Consider the following 16,087-nt stretch of genomic DNA (forward strand, 5'->3'; position numbering starts at 1 on the left):
CCCTCGGGTTCTTGTATCAGATATTATATCCGGTCTGTTTTGCACTTCAATCAAAAACCGTTCCGAATCGAAATTCATTTTAGGTGCTCACCCTAGAACCTCTCGTAAACATCTGTGGCGACTACAAAAATGGTCCGTCTGAATTGGGTTTGCCACTAGTGGACGGTAAGCTACTGTGTGGATCCACAGAGTAGCGCTGCAGCGTGGTCCGTTTGGTTTAGCTCTAAAGAGGTAGATAGACCACCGATCGACTCTTTCCGCATTACGCTTTTTTGGTGAGTATGCCTTGTCTACGCTTAAAATATGTCAATGCTGTCTGTACTCTTCAAACCATTGATAGGGTGCCGTTTTCTTCTCTTAAAAATATGGTTGCTGTTGCTGACTTTCAGCCCCTTATATTACTTAGCCAGGAATTATGTATTCTCCCTGTATTTACCTTTCATTTCAAAATTGTTTGGAAATTTTCCTTTTCTTATTGATGTTGAGTAGTTCTCGTAGTTCTTAAAATTCCTTCATTTGTGGCATGGGCAGACTACGGCACTCGTAAGAGTCTACATAGAGTCCACGTTTCAAATACTCGTGTTGTACCTATCCTTAATTCACCACGTATATGCGTTATAAATTAAAATGGGGCATATACAGGGTGTTTCATTTGGAAAGTAACATACGTTAACTGTAGAAAGAGGAAACTTAGGAGGTCTCAAAAGGGCGTAGGAAATTTCGACACTAAGCAGGTAGCGACTAAAATTCAATGGCAATTTTCCCGTCCTTATCTTACAGGTATATTCGACACCAAATAAATATAGCTGCGGCATAAATAAAATACCATCATTAATAATTAATATATTAATTTCTTTAAAAAAATAATATAGATACATTTTATTTATTTTGAACGGTAGTAATATCTGAATATAATACAATTAGAATTTTTTGTACATTTTACAGTTAATAAGCGTACATACATGATACAATGATTTATTTGCTATTATAGGAATGTATGATACATAAATATATATTTTATAAAATCGAACCTATGTATTTGTTGGGATTGCAGTTTATCCACCATTTTCTCCATAAAATTCCAATTTAGCCTTAAAGGTAGTGTTATAAAACTGACTTTACTATGTTATTATTTATGTTTTTAGGCACTTAGTTTAATTTAAATATGTAGTTGACTTTATTTATTTTTAATAACTTACTTCTAAACAAATAAAAGACACTGAATTTATATCTTTTATTTTACAAACTACTATATCTAATTTATTTATTACACCAAATCTACTAATATACTTACATAATTACAATAATTACAAAAATATATCGCGCCCGATACATATCAAAATACACCGACGTATTTAAATTCACCACTGCACTCTAATCTCAAAAATGTCTATTTATATAGTTATATACAATTAGTCTACTGATTTCCAGAAACATCGAAAAGTACATTATTATTTACAGAGCAATAAAAAAAGGTGTATCGATGCATAGCACATAACCCCAATGGGTGTGCTGTGTATCGATTTTCTTCTATTAGATACGCCGATCGTAAACAAGTTTCTCTCGCCCACAGAAAGGATCTCAGACAGTCCGGCGCCAGAAGGTTCCCGAATTGACAGAGCCGGCCTGGGTCCGTGACAGTAGCATCTTTAATTTTGGCTGATATTTATATACTATTTATTTTGACATAACTGTTCTTGGAATTCTTTTAACTTTTCAATAAAAATAAAAATAGAAAGATGCGTTGAATAAACAGAAAAATTAACCTTGAATAAAAGGATTCACTGATTAGATCATAAGTGTAGTGGAAATATTCTTCAACTTTAACTGGATTTAAATAAGTTAAACCAAACGTTTACTTTGCCCAATTTCGAATTTCTGAATTTGTATCGTTATATTCTTGTATCTACCAAATCCAAAGATTAAATTTTTTTAACCAGTTTTGATGTCATTGAAAACGGCATCCGCTAATGTTTACATTGAATCTTCTAGTGGCTTTTTTACTACCTTCTTTTCGAGGAATTAATTCGGGAAAGTGTCGCTGGGTCAGCCTTTCATTACCAAGATCATAATGAAGCAATTTCAATTGTGTGGATTTATATCTAAAAACGTGCACTAATAAAACTTAATGAAATATAAAATATAAATATAAAAATACCTTTCTAATAACTGCCGAATAACTGCTAGATGAAATTTTGCAAGTGGAATTTTCTTGGTGCATTGGGTTAAATACATTGCATGGGCATTGAGCAAGCAGATATCTAGTGTATGGAAAAATAATTTTTTGTACCATTTCAGGCTCTTGTGAGTACAATCGATGCTGCTTATCATCATATCTGATCTATCTACTGCCCCCATTCGATTATTGTACACAGGCACAGACAATGGTTTTTTTATGTTTTCGTTTGTAGTTGTATCTATTTTGGAAAGAGTAACCATTTTATTTTCATGCATAGTACTTAGCATAACTACGTCCCGACGATCTTTCCATTTGAGTACCAATATGTGTTCACTGCTTCTCCAATCAGTTTCACCTCTTTTTAATTTCTGATCAAATACTGGCATACGCTTTCTATTTTGTCGAACTGTCCCACATGAATTGGTTTTATTATCAAAAAGAAAAGTTGATAAAGACGGGCTAGTATAAAAGTTGTCAGTGAACAATGAATGCCCTTTGTTTAGATAGGAGTTGCAAAGTTTGGAAACAACGGCACCAGAAGAGCCAAGGCCTAGGGCATCTTTTGTTTCAATATTGGTTTTTTTAACCATGTATACTATAAAATCTAAAACAATACCCGTTTCACAATCACATATAATTTTATTCCAAAACGATGTTTTTTAGTTTTAATATATTGTTTAAAACTTAGCCTTCCTTTGAAGAGGACCATACTTTCGTCTATAACAAGATTTTGGAATGGGTAAAACTGACTTTTGAACTTCTCTCTCAGCATATTTAATATATTCTCAACTTTATGCAAACGATTGTCTGGTGGGGCTTCTTCATTACAAGAAAAATGTATATAACGTTGTATTTGAAAATATCTGTCTCTTGACATTTAAGCATAGTTAAGGCTACAAAAATATAAAATTGTGGAAGGTCAATATTTTTCCAGTTTTTTGCATTTTGCTGTATTGCATACCTATTTGTTTCCTGTACTATAATACATGCAGTTTCGTCAGAAAGTAAATTTAAAAAATAATCTATTTCTTTTGACTCTGCAGTCAGATTTCTATTTTGCAGGCCAGAAAAACTATTATCAAATTCGTGCAAATAAGGAGTAAATTCATTTTTTGTCCACAAAATTTCTAAATCTGTTTGGTCAATTACATTACCCACTAGGAAATTTTCTCCTTCTTGATCCTGATTGTCGTGTTCACTTTCTTCGGCATTTTCATCAAAGCTCCGAGGTTCGTCAACACTTTCAGTTTCACTTCCAGAAGTCGGAAAATATTCACTGCCGCTATCCACAAAAGGTTCATCCTCACTTATACAGGGTGTTAGTAAATAAGTATGAAAAATTTTAAGGGCTAATTCTACATGAAAAATTAATGCCAGTTTGCTTTATAAACATATGTCCACAAATGCTTAGTTTCGGAGATACGGGGTGTTGAAATTTTTATTTCAAACTCCCAATTTTTTTATTGCTCTAAGACCAGTTGAGCTATGAAAATGAAATTTGGTGAGTTTTAGGAGGTAGTTATTACAAATTTTTTGACATACAATTTAGAATTTTGTATTCATCATTGGCGCGCCTACGGGCAATGGTCTGAATTTTTTTAAAGAAAAAAATAGTACGCCACTGAGATATTTCGAATTAAAAATTATTTTTAAATTCCACGTCTAATTTACGATAAAAACCTTTCTTGCCTTTTTTCGTATGATGCATCGTTTTTATACAGAAAAATAAAACATCTTGGCGCGTATTTTTCATTTCTTAATACATCATCAAGAACTATCCAATATAATAATACTAAACTAGAACAATAACAGAAAATATTACTAATAAAATTTCAACTAGATGCAAAGCTGCAAGAAATGTTTAAAATGATCTCCTTTACAGATAACAGAAGAATTTTATATTCATCATTGTCGCGCGTACGGGCAATGGTCTAAATTTTTTGAAGATAAAAATAGTACGCCACTGAGATATGTCAAACTAAAAATCATTTTTGAATTCCTCGTTCAATTCACAACAAAAAATCTTTCTTTCCTTTTTTTCATACGAGGCGCCGTTTTTATACAAAAAAATAAAACATCTTAACGCTTACCAAGTATTTGAGGTAGTTTCCATATGCATAGAAACTTAGTTCAAATACTTTGTAAACGTTAAGATGTTTTATTTTTTTGCATAAAAACGGCTCCGCATATGAAAAAAAGGCAAGAAATATTTTTTGTCGTCAATTGAACGAGGAATTCAAAAATGATTTTTAGTTTGACATATCTCAGTGGCGTACTATTTTTTTCTTAAAAAAATTCAGACCATAAAAATTATTTTTAAATTCCACGTCTAATTTACGATAAAAACCTTTCTTGCCTTTTTTCGTACGATGCATCGTTTTTATACAGAAAAATAAAACATCTTGGCGCGTATTTTTCATTTCTTAATACATCATCAAGAACTATCCAATATAATAATACTAAACTAGAACAATAACAGAAAATATTACTAATAAAATTTCAACTAGATGCAAAGCTGCAAGAAATGTTTAAAATGATCTCCTTTACAGATAACAGAAGAATTTTATATTCATCATTGTCGCGCGTACGGGCAATGGTCTAAATTTTTTGAAGATAAAAATAGTACGCCACTGAGATATGTCAAACTAAAAATCATTTTTGAATTCCTCGTTCAATTCACAACAAAAAATCTTTCTTTCCTTTTTTTCATACGAGGCGCCGTTTTTATACAAAAAAATAAAACATCTTAACGCTTACCAAGTATTTGAGGTAGTTTCCATATGCATAGAAACTTAGTTCAAATACTTTGTAAACGTTAAGATGTTTTATTTTTTTGCATAAAAACGGCTCCGCATATGAAAAAAAGGCAAGAAATATTTTTTGTCGTCAATTGAACGAGGAATTCAAAAATGATTTTTAGTTTGACATATCTCAGTGGCGTACTATTTTTTTCTTAAAAAAATTCAGACCATAAAAATTATTTTTAAATTCCACGTCTAATTTACGATAAAAACCTTTCTTGCCTTTTTTCGTACGATGCATCGTTTTTATACAGAAAAATAAAACATCTTGGCGCGTATTTTTCATTTCTTAATACATCATCAAGAACTATCCAATATAATAATACTAAACTAGAACAATAACAGAAAATATTACTAATAAAATTTCAACTAGATGCAAAGCTGCAAGAAATGTTTAAAATGATCTCCTTTACAGATAACAGAAGAATTTTATATTCATCATTGTCGCGCGTACGGGCAATGGTCTAAATTTTTTGAAGATAAAAATAGTACGCCACTGAGATATGTCAAACTAAAAATCATTTTTGAATTCCTCGTTCAATTCACAACAAAAAATCTTTCTTTCCTTTTTTTCATACGAGGCGCCGTTTTTATACAAAAAAATAAAACATCTTAACGCTTACCAAGTATTTGAGGTAGTTTCCATATGCATAGAAACTTAGTTCAAATACTTTGTAAACGTTAAGATGTTTTATTTTTTTGCATAAAAACGGCTCCGCATATGAAAAAAAGGCAAGAAATATTTTTTGTCGTCAATTGAACGAGGAATTCAAAAATGATTTTTAGTTTGACATATCTCAGTGGCGTACTATTTTTTTCTTAAAAAAATTCAGACCATTACCCGTACGCGCGCCAATGATGAATATAAAATTCTTCTGTTACTTGTAAAGGAGATCATTTTAAACATTTCTTGCGGCTTTGTACCTAGCTGAAATGGCATTAGTAATATTTTCTGTTATTGCTCTAGTTTAGTATTATTATATTGGATAGTTCTTGATGATGTATTAAGAAATGAAAAATATGCGCCAAGATGTTTTATTTTTCTGCATAAAAACGGTGCATCATATGAAAAAAAGGAAAGAAAGGTTTTTTATCATAAATTAGACGTGAAATTTAAAAATAATTTCTAATTCGAAATATCTCAGTGGCGTACTATTTTTTTCTTTAAAATAATTCAGACCATTGCCCATAGGCGCGCCAATGATGAATACAAAATTCTTAATTGTATGTCATAAAATTCGTAATAACTACCTCCTAAAACTCACCAAATTTCATTTTCATAGCTCAACTGGTCTTAGAGCAATAAATAAAATGGCAGTTTGAAATAAAAATTTCAACACCCCGTATCTCCGAAACTAAGCATTTGCGGACATATGTTTATAGAGCAAACTGGCATTAATTTTTCATGTAGAATTAGCCCTTAAAATTTTTCATACTTATTTACTAACACCCTGTATATGTATCGTCCTCGTCTACAACTGTCAAGAGGTGTCGTACATCTTTTTTACTCAAACCACAGTAATTACCATCAATTTTAATCTTTTTGGCCATTTTAGAACCTCGAGAAAGACCTGCGTGTTGTACGAACGACACTATAAGGCAAACTGGCGTAAATTATCCATGAAACTGAGGCGAATCATCAACTTCAAACATGTGCTGCTTAATCGCGGTTGTTGTAAAATTTCGTCAGTGACGAAGTTTTTAGACAGCCGTCTGTGGACGAATATTTTTTGAGCGTATACAATCGTCAGCCGTCTGTGCATCAAGTTAAGATTTTAAAGATGTCACATATACACGACATTAGCATAAATATCATATTAAGCTTTTGACGAATATATTCGTCAGCCGTCGGGAGTGCCAATTTTATATCAGACGGATATGTTCGTCATCCGTACTGAAAGGGTTAATGTGGTATATGCAGGAGGATTCTGGTCTAAAACCTGCTTGATTAGCTCGAAATTCAACCTTGTTTGTTAATCTTTTATGTATGATGGTCGTGAAAATTTTATTTTTGGCGGTAAGCAAGGTTTTTCCTCTCAAAATTTTTAAAATAAGTAACTAAAAAAATTTGAAAATTCCAAAATATTCGATGTTGTTCTGAAGCTATTTGCTTGTGGCATTTTTATAATCAAGTATATTCAAATGGGAAATAAGCCACAATTTTACCTAAAAATGATTTTATTAACGTTTCTATTTATTTTATTAACTATTATGAAACGTTAATAAAATCATTTTTAGGTAAAATTGTGGCTTATTTCCCATTTGAATAAAATATTCGATATTTTTGTCCATGAATATATAATTATTAAAGGGTGAAGCAAATGTGCATAAATAATACAAGTCTTTCTTATCATACGTTGTTTATTTAAAAATCGAAGATATACACTTTTAACAAATGGCAGTGAGCAAAATTTCTACTACTAGATTGCTAAGCTAACTCTTATTGCAGCTCAGTTGAAGGCACATCTCAAAAATACTTTAGTAGACCAATGATGTAAATAAACACTGTCAATTTTACGTTACACAATATTGTATTAATACTTTAATCTAAATTAATCAGTACTTTTATTCAACGTAGCTAAATTTTTTCCCTAGAGAATATAACACAAAAATTGACTATATTTTATATGCAAAGATAAATATTGACGAGACAGGAAAATTGAAGAATGGAAACAATTGAAGATGTAGTTTTTACGAAAACTCTCACTACAGCAGAATCTAATCAAATGCATAAAATCAGTACTTAAAAATGTTTGCCATAAACTTTAGAGAGTTAATACCTCAAGATTTATACACAGCTGCAGTTTTGGATAGCATACTTAAGAAAAACAATATTCTAGGATATAAAGGTGGTATAGAATAATAGTTCAAACTAAAAGTTTTCTGTAAGCAGCAAAAACCTGCACGTATCTCACCATGAGATCAAAATTCAAGATTCTTAAACTAGCTGCCATATAAATCACAAAACAATATATTAAAGGAATGTTTTATCAAATACTAAAAGCGATATTTATAAATCATAAATATATGATACATTTTCAAAATAAGTTTATTCATATAAAATGAAACAGAATACAATACTTTCAGATGGAGATCACATATTTCATAGCGGCCTTATTTCCAATTACACACTAAAAAATAATAAATCTTAGTAAATAGACATAGACATACCAACTATTCACAAATCCTATTTAGCAAATTTTGTAGTTAGCTTTGTTTTATTTGGCACTGAAATAGAATAATGATTTTATTTTAAGGAATAACGATGGTTTACTTCGCTACAAAACTTTCTAAACAAGCTAGTATTTATTGATATAACACTTGCAAAAATAGCATGATTTCAAGAACCAAACACTACATAATACATCTGTCCTTGGTGCTTTGGTTGTTGAGTGAGCTGCCATTTGTTGCATATATGCATAGAATATATATTTGATAAATATTTCTAACGTAGCAGTTTTTATATAGTAAGAATATATAGTGATTCGTTTTTAATTCTAACAAAGAAACTGTCGTGTATATAAAGAAATTTCATCTTACTTTTGTGTACGAACATTTGAAGCAAATATTTCTATATCTATAGATCTATCTATATAAGTCACACTTTGCGTTTGTGTAAGATTTTTGTACAGACGACAAAAACGTTGTTAAAAATAAGCACAAAGATTTTTTTGATTTTTCAACACAGCCTTATTATCTCCATCTTATTAATAAATTCTGTTCGAAGCTGTTTAAAGCACAACCCATATGTATAGTGAACAAATAAAAATATGTGTATCAAACTAGAATAGAAAATTGCACCAGAAGACAGTCTATAGAGACTATACTACTACAAGTATTGCAATTAGGGTGCATCGTCACTAACTATCGCCTTAACATTGTAAAATGTATAACGTCGCGTTTTAATAGATCTAAATTACATACGATTGTACATTTAGATTCATTCCTTAATTGATGAACAGCCTCTTAAACTTTTACAATATATACTTTTATCAAAAATATACTTTTATTATTTAATAACAAAAACGATAAAATCCTTTATAAAAGGTATATTTGTTAAAATCCCTAAAAAGGGCTACATCACAGAACTAGTTTTCGATCGGATGACCGATCATCACCAGTGCTTACGTGAATCTAATATACTAACCACCAAAATACAAAAATATGTGGGTAAAAACCCTTTACAATCGATCCTTTCATGGGAACATAGATGAATAATGTATTATGCTCTAGGTACCATTGAGCTCGAAATTGACTTGTTCACATGATGTTCACTTGCTAACATAAAGTCATCATGTGAACAAGTCAATTTCGAGCTCAATGGTACCTAAAGCATAATACATTGGATATTTTAGACATTCATGTTTAAGTTCACATTATTCATCTATGTTCCCATGAAGGATCAATTGTAAAGGGTTTTTACCCACATATTTTTGTATTTTGGTGTTTAGCATGTTAGATTCACGTAAGCACTGATGATGATCGGTCATCCGATCGAAAACTAGTTCTGTGATGTAGCCCTTTTTAGGGATTTTAACAAATATACCTTTTATAAAGGATTTTATTATCGTTTTTGTAATATATGGTATACAGCCAACTACAGGAAAACTTTTCCTCGTGGATATTTAATAACAAGTTTTATTAAAAATATACTATTCTTCACCGCCGACTCTATTATTGTGTCAATGACTCGGCAAATATAATTTTTCAAATCTATGTGAAAATTATATTAATTTTGAGCAATAATTCAACAATATGTTATGCAACCAATTATCCATACAATATGAAACTATTAAAATTAGATGTTGTTGACGTTTTTAATTTACAATCCGGATATCGTTGTTATTGCTATATTAACATCAAATTATTATCTATTACGCCTTCTGTTAGTAGTGTGTCGAATTATTGAAGATACTTTAGGTCTCATTGAACGACTTGGATTTGGTTAATTGGGTCATATCACACAAGTAATATATAAAAAGACAACTTAAGAATTCCTAAGACATTCTTCATTCAAAAAACCAGCTACAACTCGCTTGTGTACTCTATTTCAGGACGTTGTCCAGAGCTAGTTTATATATTGGAATCATAACAAAATGGGTAAAAGTGGTTCTAATTACAAAAACGAATTATTAGATTGCATATAAAGTTATTCATAGTGAAACAGATAAAAGCTCCATTGCGGAGTAATGCCGCATTAGAATACTAGATAAATTTATTATGGATTTTAAGAGTAAAATTAGTGTATATACCCAAAAAACATGATTGAATTGGTGTACAAAACAATATAAAATAAGTTTAAGTTTTAAAATTCTACACAAGTCGTCGCTGTTCTAGTGACCCTATTCATCGACTTTAAAAAATCTTTTGACAGAGTAAAACGGAAAGAACTATACAAGGCACTAAGTGAAATGGGGAGTAATGAAAAATTAGTAACAACGATAAAAGTGACAATTAGAAAAACCGATGTTTGAAGTCAGTGAGGGGTGCCATAAGAGCACCCACTGCCATTACTGTTGTTCAGTATCCTTGTTGAAATTGTCCTAAAAAGCTGGAATCAACAGAACTGGACTTTATCAACAAAAACGCCAATGCTTAGCATTCGCTGATGGGATAGTACTGATAGCCAGAAGTAAACAAGAATTAAAAGAAATACTAAAAAGAGTAGAAAGCAAGAAGGAAAGGGATATACATACATAAACGAAGAAAAAACCAAAATGTGGAATGGGCAGAACGATAATACATACAAGGACAACACCTGACAATAATTACAGAAAGAAAAATATATCAATTCGAAAAAGTAAAAAGGTACCTACGACAGACATTCATCAGGAGACCAAATATGAAGGAAGAAATCCAAGCGAGGATTATGGCTGGTAATCGTTGTATCTTTGCTCTAAACGAGTTATTAAGAAGTAAAAACATATATCTAAAATGGGTTAATATAAGAATATGTAAGACTGATAAGATCTATATACTAGTGAAATGGACTATGAATAAATCCGTGCTAAAGTCATGCTCCAAGGGTGGGAAAGAAATGTCCCCAAGAAAATATTTGGAGGAAAGCTGTGGAAGGAAATGGGGATAAAAAGACCAAATATACAACCAAATATGTATGGGGAACTGAATATCGTAGGGATCATAAAATCACGAAGACTGAGATGGTTGAGACATATCCAAATGATACTAACAAGAGGAATAAGAGGAAAGAAGAAGAAAGGTGGGCCGAAAACTAGTCGGAATGATGTTGAAAAACACATAGAACTTAAAATCTCAAATTGGAAAAATAAAGCAGCAAACAGGAAAGAATGAAAAAGAATAGTAAACCAAGCCATAGGCCTTCTAGACCTCAATTGTTCTGTAATTGTACATCAAGATATCAGTAAAGATATTTTACATCAACGTCAATATTTAGTTGCTAGAATTTTGTTGCAGATGGCATAATCAAACAAATCTAAATTAATTTTTACATTGCCTATCATTTAAATATAAAAATTCTTTCCTCAACGTTGATCAATTAGCATTTAATGAGTATGTCTACATTTGCAGTGTTACCCTTGTTTCACACACTAAGGATTTTGATCGTGCGATGGTTGAAATCTACGTTGAAATACACAAAAGCTTTTATATATTTTTCTTTTTAAATGTCCGCCTTGAATTTTCAAGATCCAGTACTCGTACACAGGAAAGCGCAACGAGCCTGTAACGCTTATTTCACCCACTAAAAATTTTGACCGTGCGATGGTTAAAATCTACATAGTGGCTCGAGCAATCATATGGAATCTTTCTCCCTTCACCGCTTAAAACGTTAAATCATTATGATTGCTCAAGCCACTATGTAGATTTTAATCATCGCACGGTCAAAATTCTTAGTGTGTGAAATAAGCGTTACAGGCTCGTCGCGCCTTCCTGTGTACTAGTACTGGATCTTGAAAATTCAAGCCGGACATTTAAGAAGAAAAGTAAATAAAAAATATATAAAAGCTTTTGTGAACGAACCGATTTTAGCCGTGGAACATCAAGATACGCATCTTCACAACCGGCACCATTTCAAATCGACTTGTTAACAAGATGTGTAACAATGGAAGGTTAGGTTATCTATGACAAGGGTCTCTACAGACTGTATTTTGTGATACTAATATATATATATAATTGATGAAAATCAGGAAATACTATCACCTTAGGATACTATTAGCCTAATTACGATTATAAATTGCTTTGATATCATGTATTTCCAAATTTTCATCAAGACTTGTAAAAATAAATATTAAATAGTCAATGAAACGGAAATCAAGTAGAACTCAGTCATTGTATATTTATGAGTCCAAAGTCTCGAGTGAATTTAGCTTGGGAAATATTGCAATAAGAATAGTTGCCTTTTAAGACTAATTTAGAAACTATATTGTAAAAACATCTGAGCTACACGCTTTCACAAGACTATTTTAATAATCTAACTGCCTTACGTAAAGAAAAAACTGTATTTCGATATATCCAGTATAGAAACATTTAAAATCTTTTTTTAAATACGGCACCAATGAATGGCTATTCTCAAACCTGCAGTTTTAAATAAAATGTTATTCAAACGACTACGTCGACTGAGCCCTACGTGAGAATAAAAATACAAAATAACTATCCTAAATTTATACTAAGTAATAACAAAACTAACAAAATCCTAATAAAAATAGAAAAAATGCGTGTATATAAAATAGCGGTTCTCTCATTTTATTGCCGAACCGTGTAAGGTTTTTATTGGTATTTGTGCCTAAACGTGTTAAGGCATATGCATAAGGCCTCTCGTATGTTTCATATTAGACATTGTTGTGGTATGATACTACATTGTTGATAAATTATATCGCACGATTTAAGGAAAGAGATGATAAGTATTGTTTTAATTAAAGTCATAACTAATTGTAAATCCAAATTACAAAAATTTGCTGTGATAGTCAAAGAGAAAAAGATAAGGATACAGATAAATAAAAAATAAACAAAACAATATAAAGTAAGATAAAGACAAAATAAGATGGATACAAAAAGACAAATTTGGAATATGGTGAGATTACTACTGAAATGCTGATATAAATCTTGTGTTGGAATTTCGATAAATTGATTTGATTGTTTTAAATAGTTCGAAATCATATCCCTTTTTTTCCCTTGTCGACGCCTGTGTTGTTCCTTGTTCGCATATTAGCGAAATCCACATGTGACGAAGAAAGGAACTTTCAACCACTTGAGGTGCAAGATTCTACCCCGAGGACATAAGGAAAGAGATGAATTCAGACGATTCGAGTGTAAAGACGTAAAATAGTGACTTCGTTGGAGCGTCCTGATTGTAAGTACCTCTATTTTTACCTTGTATTTTGTTGTTACCTATATGTTTCCTTTCTTTCGTTTTTGAGCTATTTAACCACCAACCAATTTGAATATGTGTCTTATTATTATGTGTATATGCGCCTATTGAGAAATTCCACTCATCTCTCCAATATAAGCTACGAAGGCATAGTAAATTGTAGGTATTGTAACTATTGTTGATTGCTCGCTTTGATTTTATTATTGTTTTCGTTCAATACCTGCTAGTAAACATAACATCTTGAGATCTCTAATTGGAAATAATTAGAGTGTCCTTACAACGAAGAATAAACATGGCCGGGATATGATGCTGCTTTTTTAACTTTTCTAAGTCTGGAAAAACTGATTATATAAGAATTTCAATATTGATAAGGGAACAACCACCCTGTAATTAGCTGCAGAAAAGAAAAGTAAAAGATCGTGAAAACTATGTGATTATTCCGTACATTCAGGAGTACCACACAAACTGCAAAAGGAAACAGCTGATATACACAATGATGGCTAAAGGATGGCATTCAGAGATTAACATACATCAACAACCTAGTTTGGACAATCTTTAAAAATTATGACTTTAATTTTGACAATACTATTCGACATTCACTGTATATTTGTTTCCATTTGTTTTTCGCAACATACTAATTTTCAGTTATTTTGTAAAATATACAAGTTTTCACATACGTATCTTACCATGCTGCCAGCTTAAACGATTAACAGTCTTATAATTTTGTAAAAAATACTGAAGTCATTCAAGAGAATCGCAAAAATCAAAGAAACTTTTAAGCCACTTTTTTATAGATTTTGATATAAATCTACTAGCTTATACATGAAAAATGCCTATTGTCAAGATAAAAATTATTTTCTTTTGAGCTAGACAATAATATGTTAAATCTGATCGTGTATTTCAATATTTTTCGCTTTAAAGATTCTTATTGAATATTTTGTTCCTCGTCAGTGTACAGTTCCACAATACTTGTGCGCGATGAATATGTGCACCTAATACAAATTGTTTAATAAAAGTTATTGAACTCTATGTATTAGGCTGCTTCTTTAGTTTCGGAAAACCAGTATGTTGAATAAAATGAAGTGGATTGATGGTATGGAAGTTGCTTATTCTAACTTTGTTCAAATCACAGTACCTTGGGATAGAAGACTCAAAGTTATTCTTAACCAAACTGCTTGCCACTTAATAGATAACATTATCTAAGTGTCAGTATAAAGATAGTATAAAAATATTTACAATACAAGAACGGTTACATGTAAATATATGTTTTGAAACGCATACGTAACAATTCTTGTATTGCAAACAGTTGAAACATCCTTTTTCAAAAATATGTACAAGTTTGTTCAGTTCCATTCCAAAAAATTTCGCAATCTTTGGTTAACATAAAAGAATTTAAGTACAAAAATGTCACTTTCTAAGGAGTCATGGAATTTAGTCTAGCACCAGGATTCTTCGTTTCCATCGTGTGAGTCTTCATCGCTTGGATCTTCTCCATACATGTCGGCTAACTTTCTGAATCTGGGTCCAAAACTTGATAAGTAGTTGAACTTTAAATCTCCTTCGTCCGTACATGAAGCGAGAGAAGATAAGGATCCGGTGCTATTTCCGTCTCCCTCGTAGGCATAATGGCGAACGTCGTCATAAGGCAAATTATCGGGGTCTTTATCACAGTTGTCTTTCTTGTTATCTAAAAAGCCACTTATATCTGCAGGTACATCGGGGTTGTCTCTCATCAATGGTTTTTCGTCCACAATGTTGTTCTGATGGAAAACAGACAGGTCGTAGTTGGTGTCACATTCGCCGCCACCTTCATCTTCGTAGTTGATAATGTTTTCGCGAGTATCATCGATTTCTTTTTCGTTAAAGTTGTCGTGTTTACGTCTATGTACAACTACTGCCAGAAGAAGAACTGAAACAAAATTCACCAATTAGTAAAATAGTCCTATATACAGTACACACCTAAAATCCGCCAACCACTCATTTACTTTCTGAACCGCAATAATTAATTTTTGGAAAACTCAACTAAGGCATCTGTACATTGTTCTTTGATTGATGTAATGATTTTGATAAATGTAATTGAAGACACAAGTGCATGAAGGGTCTATGTGACATTTTCAAGTTATTGAGAAAAATGAAGTTAAAAGTTTTTGTACTAGAACTTTTTTACTATAAGATTTAAATAGACTAAAGGACATCGCACACATCTTATGGAAAATATAATGTCACTCAAATTCAATAAAATTTATACGATTAGATTCGTTTTAAATTAACGATCAATTCTTATCATTGCGCCAACTCTTAATTATGATTAATTACGGCGCAAATTGCAATTAAAGTTTATCGAAATCACATTTTTGGAGTCCATAAAATGTTAGTTTACAATCATTATTGCTCTGAGTGCTATTCATAACAGCTTAAATCCCGCTGGGCCTAAGCGGATTAGTGAAACTAATCCGCTGATTTATGGAGTGCCGAAAATCTGGGTATTTTAAAATATTTTTTCTCTCTCTAACTTATGTACCTACCCATTTGATTTCAGATTTATTTATATCAATTTCTGCTCTTATTTTTGAAAATAGAGAGTTGGCGCAATGATAAGATTTGATCGTTAATTTAAAACGAATCTATTGGTATAAATTTTATTGAATTTGAGTGACATTATATTTTCCATAAGATGTGTGCGATGTCCTTTATAGGATAGGTCTAACACTAATATATTTTAACACTATTTAAAAAAAACCTAAAAAAATATTTAATAAT

General features: G+C 31.4%; 1 protein-coding gene across 3 annotated transcripts in view; it reads right to left on the bottom strand.

Moving 5' to 3' along the window:
* Window positions 1-7,323: 7,323 nt before the first annotated feature.
* LOC114334599 (DE-cadherin) overlaps window positions 7,324-16,087 on the bottom strand; it is a 189,170-nt gene continuing 180,406 nt past the window's right edge. For all 3 annotated transcript variants that reach the window (XM_028284673.2, XM_050663498.1, XM_028284672.2), the window contains one exon: window positions 7,324-15,236. In XM_028284673.2, the coding sequence (XP_028140474.2) occupies window positions 14,764-15,236 (473 nt within the window). In that variant the 3' untranslated portion in view covers window positions 7,324-14,763. The remainder of the gene's footprint in view (window positions 15,237-16,087) is intronic.

This window comes from Diabrotica virgifera, chromosome 10 (genome assembly GCF_917563875.1).
Source record: "Diabrotica virgifera virgifera chromosome 10, PGI_DIABVI_V3a".
NCBI lineage: Eukaryota > Metazoa > Arthropoda > Insecta > Coleoptera > Chrysomelidae > Diabrotica > Diabrotica virgifera.